We start from the raw sequence: 11573 nt of genomic DNA, 5'->3' as shown, positions 1-11573 counted from the left end.
TATTTCAGCATGATCGCATCATCATGGATAAATTATTCCGGATTAGTAGAACTGTTGGGAAATTGTCAATAAGTATTATACATGCATTAATTCTCTAATTGTTAGTCCCCGGCATTGTGGTACTCTTTTAAATCTGACGTACTGGTTGAGCTACATTTTTAATGTGTAATTATACAAATTCAATCTCAATAGTAGAATCACCAATCAATATACCGTTATTCGCCACAAGTCCAACATGTTTTTTTTTACCAAAAGGACCACAACTGCAACGTTCTATTTAGGTTCAAAAGTAAGTTCCAAAATACGCAAAAGGGACAAATGTTTGCCCAAAGGCATATAGTTTATGTCTACGTGCATATATTTGGGCCAATGGGCAAATATATCTAAAGGTTTCATTTGAGCCTGTAAGTACAATTTAATTCTGTGGACGTAACTTTATACCTACCTGTAAATTATATGTATTTGGTTAAGAATTTGTTTAAATGTGTATAGTTTCAATTAATTATACCACTAGTATAAAAATTACTCATCTGTGAAGACCTTCTTTTTTTATCCACACAGTTATGCATTTTGTAAATTTTGAGATAATATAAGACTTATGTATTTGCTATGTGAACAGTGGGCACAATTTTTACGTTTGGTAAAAAATAATTTATTAATATATGACGACGTGCAAGCAGTTATGTATGTAGGCATATAGGTATGTGTTTTTGCGCCAAAATGTGTACGTATGCAAAAAAAATACTAGTTGGCTTATCTAGTTTGAGCACTTGTATACGTTTTTTTTACCAAAACGGTACGGAATACGTAAATATCTAGTATAAAACAGCACCAAAGAACACAAGAGCGCAATTTTACATGCTGATTTGTGAGTTTAAAAGGCTGCCTTGCGCTAGCAGCAATTATTTGCGAGAAACAGTAATGGCGTTAAAGGGATCTTTTCACGCTTTGGTAAATTGACAAAATTGAAAAAAGTTGTTTCAGATTCGCAAATTTTCGTTTTAGTTATGATATTTGTGAGGAAACAGTAATACTGAACAATTACCATGCTCTAATATAGCCATTATATGCATCTTTTGACGATTTTAAAACCTAAAAATTATAAAGCGTTTCAACGCGTAACGATTGAATAATTTGGAGAGTTCTGTTTTTGTCGTTAAATTTTGTGCAACTACGAAGATTGCTTATATAATGTATAAAATACGTTCAGTATGTATACTCGGCGGAATAGCTCAGTAGGCTAAAGCGCTTTTACTTCAGGACTCTAGGGGTCACTGGTTCGAAACCTGCTCCGGGTAATGTTCTTTTCCTTTTTTTAAATTTTATTCTTGTTTTTTTTACTGGAGCTTTTACGATCCAATGTTTACATTTATCAATATAAAGCATTTAATGAATAAGTTTAAAAAAATGCCAAAATCTGTGAAAAGGCCCCTTTAATACTCAGCTAATGTTGATAAACAAAACATTAACGCGAATTTACATGCTTTCGTGTGTTTGTAAAGTTGTGTCTCTCTAGCAGCAATACGTTTCAAGTTACACGCGACACAAGTTTACAAATGTCTTTTGTTTTGCTAATAATTCAAACTGTTTTCAGTTTTCCATTAACGCTGCATTTGATTTTCATTGCCCAATAAACGGACTACGTAAGCAAATGTAATCATAAATATTCATGAACGTGCTACTTTGTCATCAACAAGTAGCAAAATGACGTCTTTGTATCGCTGGACAATGAACGACGTTGCTTTTTTCAGCGAACGTTGTCGTTGTCCCGTTTGACGAAGACGAAACCAAATAGGAAACGAGTTTCGAATGCCAGCGACTTAAAGCTACACAATGTTCATTTATTTTGCAAATAAAAAGAATTTACTCGGCTTTTGTCATCAAAAGACATCCCCAGGTTCGCAAGTTTATATGCTGGATTGATATGTGTGCTTGTAAAGATGTACCACCCTAGCAGCAATACTTGTCGACTTTAAGCGCGACACGAGTTTAAAAATGCAATTTGTTTTAAAATAATTGCAAATGTTTGCATACAATTTAGGCGCTTGCGTTTTCATTTCATTTCCTAATACACACACTGCATAAGCATGCTAATAAATATTAATGACTGTACTACTATTCCGTCAACAAGTTGCAAAATGAAATCATTATTTTGCGCAAATGTAACCGGCGTTGCTTTTTTTTATTAAAGGGGTCTTTTCACAGATTTTGGCTTTTTTTAAGTGTGTCATTAAATGCTTTATATTGATAAATGTTTACATTGGGTCTAGAAATCTCCAGTTAAAAATTAAGAAAACAATTAAAGAATTAAAAAAGTTACCCCAAACAGGGCTCGAACCACTGACCCCTGGAGCCATGGAGCAAAAGCCTACTGCTCTATCCTCTAGACAATCGGCGCTCATACCATCATCGTCGAATTTCTTACATTATATATGCAATCCTCGTAGTATCAAAAAATACAACAACAACAACAGAATTTTCCAAATTATTAAATCGTTTCGCGTTGCACGCTTTATAATTTTCAGGTTTTTAAATAGTCAAAAGATGCACATAATGGATATTTTAGAGCATGGTAAATGTTCAGTATATCTGTTTCCTCACAAATATCATAACTTCAAGGAAAATTTGCGAATCTGAAACATTTTTTTTCAATTTTGTAAATTTAGCAAAGCGTGAAAAGGCCCCTTTAATCAATAGTGAAATGGCGTCATTTTTTTTTGCGCGAAAGTAAAAAAAAGGTGTGCCGTTCGACGAAGACGAAACAAACAGTGACATGAGATGCATATGATAGCGAATGCATGTCCGGTGTGGCCCTTATAGTTTGAACAATTTCAGCTATTTGCATTACGTTGTTATGATAAGAATTGAATAGCAAGCTGCATTTCATTGGTGTATGCGCTGTTGCGAAAAGTTCGCCTATTTTATGCATAATTGATGTTTGAAGTGAAAAAGAGCATGCTCGCCAATCTTAAATAAATAGCCATTACTCTGGTTATGTCGTAGGGAAAAAACTTAACCAAGAAAACACGTGCGCGTGTTCAGATTCTGGTGAGTACTTCTCAAGTAGTGTCCTTTAAAAAATCAAAGCGCTCCGGTTATTTTGAAAACAAACTGAACCCGAAAAATACTCTGACCATGTGCGCAAGTTGATAAGCTGGTTTTTATATTTATAGTTTAACAACTCAATCAGCAATACTTTTCTAGATACATGCTTAACAAGTTTAACACTGTGTGTGTCTAACAGTCTAAACGCTCATAATGCTGCATACCTAATCACACCTTTTATAACAGTACGGTCAATTTGGACTGTCAATGGTTTTACCCCACTGTTAGATCAAACGCTTTCATTGTATGTCAACAATCGTTTGTGTGAGTAAGCGAGCGACCCGGAAGGAAACTATCAATTAAGATAAATAAATGAAATGTTTTTACAATCATTGGTTTGATAAGAGGAATGGAATTGATATGAACGGGATGCCAGAAAATTCGTGTCCCCACATTGACTGGAAAACTCGAATCCAGATTCATGGGACTTTATGGAAAAAATCGGCACAATCGAAATGGATGAAGCGGTAATTGAATTGTACATTAAGTGTCAATTTAAAGCAATTGGTTAAAAAAGTTATTGCCATCAGATCTTGGATGATATCCGTAATGTAGCTGTTATGTTTCTGGTTCTACACTCATTTAACAATTGGACTGTAATACAATTGTTATCAGTAGGAGCTATTCATAGTGTTATACAAGAAACATGTGAAATAATTTCATATAATTATATTACACAGTCATGATATATTGTAATACGTTCATATATACTTTTAATTCATATTAAGACTCGAGATACTGTTTTCAGCATGTAATGCGATACTGTGTGCTGATTAACCAGGTTGTTAATTTTAACTGAAACTGTCGATTTAGTGTATCGCAAATATGATACAATATTATTTGTAACGTTTTTGATTTTTGACAGTGTATGCTTATGAATAAAAGATATACAGAGAGAGTATCAAAATTTCAACTTTAAATATATTATTTTTTTGATAATTGAATTAATTACACGCATTTATAGATTGTCTGTACATTTTTAAGTGCTGCAACTATACGCCAATAACCGTATTGCAATATATTGTCAGTTCAAAAACCCGTATTGCAATATATTGCTAACTTGTACCAGAATTATAACTCGCCTGCTAATCACCAAAACCAACTTAATTACCTGAAGATAACCTTTGTATTGTATGTTTAGGTTCTAGTTATATATCCTATAAAAGTGGCAATTCTAGCCTTTTTTACAAAATGCTTTATTACACAATTAACTTTTTTTTAATTATTTATTATTTTTTGGTGGTATTTCCATAAGATTAATCTTAAATTTAACAGTATGACATGCAAAAGCAGATCTTGGGGACTCCCATGTAACATCGCTACTCTGTATAATATACTTTTTAGAATGCTATTTTTACGTAACAATTTATTTTTTCTAAACACTGATTTGTTTTGATATCATTATTTCGGAAGGCTTTTCTGGACGAAATGTGGATGAATTTTTTGTAGAATTTTCATACCGGTATGATAAAAATCGTATCGCACTACAATATGGGGATTGTGTATTGCGATACATAGCGATATACCGTTATATTGTTGCAGCACTAACATTTTTACTGGTCTGCACAAGGTTAAACTTTAAGGTGTTGCCCGGTAAAAATGTAAGGCTACATGCATTGTATAATGTGTGTAATGAACATTATCTATTTTAATTATATATCCTTATTAATAAGTAAATATTATTACATTAAATGCAATACTAATATTAACTGTAAGATAGTATATTACCGTATGTCATGATTTGCATGTAAATGTGCTGAAATGGAATACAAAGTGTTGTTTATTTGTTGAGTAATTATAGCTTGGCCTTTATTTGTGCAGCAGTAAAACATATAATGGTGTTAGTGATGAAATTTATTGCATTTTACAAAATAGTTTTACAATTCTCAAATCTCCAAAAATGGTTTGTTTTGTTGAACATTTCATATCCTTGTATACATTTGCCTTAAAGTTGAATAAGATAATAAATATGCAAGTACATAATACGGTATTTAATACGGTGTCGTTAAGTTGTATGATAGCATAGCACCCACTAAAATGTTTAAACACTGTAACATGCGCTTTGTTATTCAAAAGCAGTTTCGTTTTATCTTGGTGTATATGACTCTTGTTTTAAAAATTACCACCATACATGTATGTTTAAAATTCTCAATCTTAGGTTGATACATTCTAAGCTTATGGAATAGTTTGGGTCACAAAGATAAGCTGAATTATAAATTATCTCTTTAAAGTATTTTACCAAAATATTTGACACTTAAAATGATGTTTTACATTCCTGGGTTTACAAGATAATACAAGAATGGTTTAAACAATACGTTTTATTAGTTTTAGAGTAAACATTTAAAAAAGTGTTTAATCATCATTCATCATCGTTAAATTGGTCTTAATAATGAAGACATTCTTTAAAACAATAGTTCTTATGAAATAAATGTAGCAATTGAATTTGACCTGTATTTTTTATGCCCCCTTTCGAAGAAAAAGGGGTATATAGTGATCAGACTGTCCGTCTTTCCGTCACACTTTGCGTTTAGGTTTCGAAAAATGCTCATAACTTCTATGTCCCTTGAGATATAACATTCATATTTGGTATGCATGTGTATATGGACAAGGCCTTTCCATACGCACAATTTTTTTTACCCCTGTGACCTTGACCTTGAACTTAGGGTCCGCGTTTAGGTTTGGAAATCTTCGTTTAGGTTTCGAAAAATGCTCATAACTTCTATGTCCCTTGAGATATAACCTTTATATTTGGTATGCATGTGTATATAGACAAGGCCTTTGCATACGCACACAAATTTATGCCCCTGTGACCTTGACCTTGAACTTAGGGTCCGCGTTTAGGTTTGGAAATCTGCGTTTAGGTTTCGAAAAATGCTCATAACTTCTATGTCCCTTGAGATATAACCTTCATATTTGGTATGCATGTGTATATGGACAAGGCCTTTCCATGCGCACAAAAATTGTGACCCCTGTGACCTTTACCTTGACTTAGGGTCCGCGTTAAGGTTTGGAAATCTGCGTTGAGGTTTCGAAAAATGCTCATAACTTCTATGTCTCTTTTGATATAACTTTCATATTTGGTATGCATGTGTATATGGACAAGGCCTTTCCATACGCACACAAATGTGTACTCCTGTGACCTTGACCTTGAACTTAGGGTCCGCGTTTAGGTTTCGAAATCTGCGTTTAGGTTTCGAAAAATGCTCATAACTTCTATGTCCCTTGAGATATAACCTTCATATTTGGTATGCATGTGTATATGGACAAGGCCTTTCCATATGCACACAAATTTGTACCCCTGTGACCTTGACCTTGAACTTAGGGTCCGCGTTTAGGTTTGGAAATCTGAGTTTAGGTTTCGAAAAATGCTCATAACTTTTATGTCCCTTGAGATATAACCTTCATATTTGGTTTGCATGTGTATATGGACAAGGCCTTTCCATACGCACACAAAATTTGACCCCTGTGACCTTGAACTTAGGGTCCGCGTTTAGGTTTCGAAATCTGCGTTTAGGTTTTGAAAAATGCTCATAACTTCTATATCCCTCGAGATATAACCTTTATATTTGGTATGCATGTATATACGGACAAGGCCTTTCCATACGCACACAAATTTTGACCCTTGTGACCTTGAACTTAGGGTCCGCTCTAGGTTTCGAAATCTTCGTGTAGGTTTCGAAAAAAGCTCATAACTTCTATCAAGCCTTTATAGGGGGCATAATTAAATAATAACGTTTTTTATATGTAGTTAGCAGACTTTGTTATACCTGAGTAATAGAAAAACAACTTTTTCCTAATGAAAATTCTGAGTGAGGAAATTACTGTTAATGGTTAGTCCATATAAACAGACTCCCATATGCATCCCTTCTTAAACATGGGTGCAGTTCAGGGCACGGAATCCGTGCGCTTCTCTAAACAAACGTCGGTCGAGACAAATTGAGGAAAAGAATGAATAAACTTCATAAACATGTTAAATTTACCTGAATGGCAACCTACGGATGTTATCCTTTGCATGCACCCTATAAAAACACGATGATGTTTCAACACACTTTTCGCCCTGACATGTTTATGTTTAAATTTGAAACAGTGTTTTCTTTATCGAATACCACATTGTTATTGACTTCAATAGGCTCCATCACATAACCCGACGTGCAAAATATTTGTGTACTGTGACCTAACCAATATTGGGTCAATTTTCCAGTATGGGGGATACAGCGTACGAAAGAAAAACTAAGACAATAAAAAGCAATTATTTTTTGCTTTAATGGTACCATTTGGATGAGTTTGTGGTTTAGATAGGTAAACTTTAAAAAGGTCTTGCAGTGTCAGTGTTCCTTAACCCTTGCATTGTTGATAACATTTTGCACCCATGGACAAGAGAGAGCGCATTGCAACTCTCAGCAACACATTGGGTTATAAAGCTGAGAGTTGAATTATTACAACTAAGTTAATGGTATGCAATAATGGAGGGTCATTCTGATATTTCCATGCCATTATGTACAATTTTTGTTAAAGTAATTATCTTATCCCCATAGTTAATTAAATAATAATCTATTACTTAATCGCCCAGTACCAGTTTGCTCAGATGATCATTACATGTATACTTGAAATGACCCATGAACAGTGCATGACTTATAAGTATCAACATAATACATGTAACACAGTAGAAATATAAAAAGTTCAATTTCTAAATAACAAAACTGACTTCAGAGATAAAAAAAACATTTTGGCATTGATAGTTGTGTTATCAGTGTGAAACTTCCTGGTTTTGTTTAAATGGGTAACATGGGTTTTTTTACTTGAATACCCAATAATATGTATTAGATTTCAATATCTGAATGAGAAAACCATGAAGGCCATATATATTCTGTGGTTTCTTTCCTTTGAGTTGATTGTTATAATTAGATATTTCAGTAGCATGAAATAAAGTGTGTGTAATTACAGTATAGTTGATAAATACAATTAAATACAAATTTTAAATTTGTTGGGTGGTTTATGAGTATTTGGGTGCAGTTTATATTACTTCCTTTCCAACATTTATGTATTCTTTGACAAGTTTGCATGTACGTAAATCGTAAAATGTCACTGTATTGAATGATCCATTGCACATGCTTGTAAACTCTTAATCAAATTTTCAATTAAGCGGGCCTAAGGGTAAATTAGAAAGTTATGGACAAACTTTAATTGATAATGATTTGATTCTCCTGAATAAACACAGTTTAACCCTTTCCTTCATAAGAAGCAAAGTGAAAATGGCTATGTGCAAACAGCATAAAACCAGAACAACCTGCGAGTAACTCGCAGTCTGTTCAGGTTTTATGCTGTTTGCTGCTCATCAGTATCTAAGGGTTGTAAATGAAGCCTTAAAAACTTGAACCTGGTAAGAAAGGTCTTCAATTAAATGTAACTTTCTAAGGGACTACAAATGCGTAAAGATACGTATCTATGTGGTAAAGGTTTAAATTATAATTTACTTCAAAAAGGATCAGATATTTTAGTTGAGAACAATCTTGCTCCGCTTAGAATCTACATGTACCATTCTTTTTGGATCGATAATTTGATGTTTAATTATGTTTTAACCATGATGAAAATTCATGTCCATACCCATACATTTAATTTTTCGCAGTTTTATACCCTTGATTACTTTTGTTAAATTTTTAAATGACACTCACTTTCCAGCCATATCAGTAAAAAGGTGACATTAAGCATTATTTCGTAGTAAAATTCGGTTAATATCTTGACTTTACTCCCCTCAAATTTTGTAAATGGAGATGTAAGTAGGTCATTCCGCTAAGAAATTATGCAGCGAGATCGAGTAAAGTCAGGGTATAGAGAGAATATTATAATATACCAAATAAACGCTAGTAACTTTCTGGCTGATATGGCTGGAACGTGAGCGACATTTCAAAAATGAATGCAAGTTATAAAGGGTATCAAATGGCGAACTTTGCTCAATTACGCACAGCAAGTAACATTTCCATAAGGTATTGTTATCAGAACACTTACTAGCCTATTGTTGCAGATATGAATTGCTTGGTGGTGTGAGAGCTTATCTTTGATGTCACAGCATCAATTTCCCGCTAGTTTAGGGTCAAGCACACTCAATTCAAATTCTATAAAGCGCAATTGATATTTAATCTTGTGACTAGTTGTTATTTTTTTATGGGTTAGGGGTATTTTTCTTCTGAGGTTTGAGTATTTCTAGCACTTAAATCACAAAACAAATAATTTAATGATAAGTGTCTGCAGAGATTGCCATATTACTACAATACTTGGATTGGCATGGTTAACCCTTTCAGTGCGGGAACCGAATTTTGAAGGCCTTTGCAAACAGTTTGGATCGAGATGAGACGCCACAGAACGTGGCGTCTCATCAGGATCCAAACTGTTTGTTATTCTGATAATATTTTTTGAAAAAAAATGAAGAAAATGCTAATTTTAGAAATTAAGCAGACGACATTTTAGCAGACGACAAATTTCCAGCATGCAAAGGGTTAATCAGTATTATCTTTCTTATCATCATTTATTACTTCTGACCATCATTCCCCTTACATCCATAGCCATATGTGCAAATATCCAGCTCTAACACAGATGGAAGTGGGTTTATATAATACCTCAGATCCGTCCAGTTCTTGACAATGATTATGTGAACTTTGTTGTTGATATTATAGCTATATAGATCTTTATCTTGGATATATAGCACAGAAAGAAAATTCTTAGCAAAGGCCTGTATCACTACACTCTGTAATTATCAGTTGACATTACAACATAAACACCCATGTTTGTCTTGACATGTTTATGAATTTTACGTTTGTCCAGACAAAAATAATGAGAAAGATAAAACCTGCTGGCTACCTTGTCTGTCATTAGCATATGTCATTATAGTTAATATGCGTGTGCCTCTTGTCAGGTGATGATGAACTTGATGGCTGTGGTAATTATTGCTCTTAGCCAATTTGGCTAAGAGCTAATTGTCATTGCAATTTTTTCAGGTGTGTTTTTTTTTTAAATAAATTTTCCTTTAATTTTAATGACCTTAAAAAGTCTAAAATAACAATGATCATTTCTTTAGGCATAAAGTACTGTTCAGCTAAACTCAATTTACAAGGACTTCAGTAAATGTAAGCTTTATCTAATTTGCATATTGAAATCATGCTTGATGTTTAATTTTTTTTTTTACCTCTTTGATTTCTTTCCTTGTTACATTAGAAACCATGGTTGTTGTTAATTTTTAGCTCACCTGAGCACAACGTGCTCATGGTGAGCTTTTGTGATCACTTTTTGTCAGTCGTGCGTCGTCCGTCGTGCGCCGTCAACATTTGCCTTGTTAACTCTCTAGAGGCCACATTTATTGTCCAATCTTCATGAAATTTGGTCAGGAGATTGGTCTCAATGATATCTTAGATGAGTTGTAAAATGGTTACGTTTGCTTGAAAAAATATGGCTGCCAAGGCGCGGGGCATTTTTCCTTATATGACTATATATGGGTATAGTAAAATCTTGTTAACAGTCTCTAGAGGCCACATTTATTGTCTGATCGTCATGAAACTTGGTAAGAAGATTCATCCCAATAATATCTTGGACGAGTTTGAAAATGATGCCTGTTGGTTGAAAAACATGGCCGCCAGGGTGCGGCGCATTTTCCTTATATGGCTATAGTAAAACCTTGTTAACGCTCTAGAGGCCACATTTATTTTCCAATCTTCATGAAAGTTGCTCAGAAGATTTGTCCAAATGATATCTTGGATGAGTTCAGAAATGGTAACCTTTTGCTTGAAAAACATGGCTGCCAAGGGGCGGGGCATTTTTCCTTATACGGCTATATATGGCAATAGTAAAGTCTTGTTAACACTCTATAGGCCACATTTATTGTCCAATCTTCATGAAACTTGGTCAGAAGATTCATCCCAATAATATTTTGGAAGAGTTAGAAAATGATGCCGGTTGGCTTAAAAAACATGGCCGCCATGGGGCGGGGCATTTTTCCTTATATGGCTATAGTAAAACCTTGTTAACACTCTAGAGGCCACATTTATTTTTCGATCTTCATGAAACTTGGTCAGAAGATTTGACACAATGATATCTTGGATGAGTTTGAAAATGGTAACCTTTGCTTGAAAAACATGGCTACCAAAGGGCGGGGCATTTTTCCTTATATATATGGCTATAGTAAAATCTTGTTAACACTCTAGAGGCCACATTTATTGTCCAATATTCGTGAAACTTGGAAACTTGGTCAGAAGATTCATCCCAATATTATCTTGAGCGAGTTCAAAAATGATGCCGATTGGTTGAAAAACATTGCCACCTTGGGGTGGGCATTTTTCCTTATATGACTATAGTAAAACTTTGTTAACACTCTAGAGGTCACATTTATTTTCCGTTTATCATGAAACTTGGTCAGAAGATTAATCCCAATAATATCTTGGATGAGTTCGAAAATGGTTTTGGTTGCTTTAAAAACATGG

The 11573-nt window shown here is 34.0% G+C and overlaps 1 protein-coding gene across 10 annotated transcripts in view; it reads left to right on the top strand.

Moving 5' to 3' along the window:
- Nucleotides 1-3354: 3354 nt before the first annotated feature.
- Nucleotides 3355-11573, top strand: part of LOC127874621 (pleckstrin homology domain-containing family D member 1-like) — a 121993-nt gene continuing 113774 nt past the window's right edge. For all 10 annotated transcript variants that reach the window (XR_008047024.1, XR_008047025.1, XR_008047023.1 and 7 more), the window contains exon 1: nt 3355-3572. Coding sequence is in view for 5 of the 10 variants with exons in the window: in XM_052419076.1 (XP_052275036.1) it covers nt 3418-3572 (155 nt within the window). In the remaining 5 variants the exon portion in view is untranslated. The remainder of the gene's footprint in view (nt 3573-11573) is intronic.

Source organism: Dreissena polymorpha, chromosome 3 (assembly GCF_020536995.1).
Source record: "Dreissena polymorpha isolate Duluth1 chromosome 3, UMN_Dpol_1.0, whole genome shotgun sequence".
NCBI lineage: Eukaryota > Metazoa > Mollusca > Bivalvia > Myida > Dreissenidae > Dreissena > Dreissena polymorpha.
Note: the sequence above shows the minus strand (reverse complement) of the source record. Positions and strands in the feature narration are given on the sequence as shown.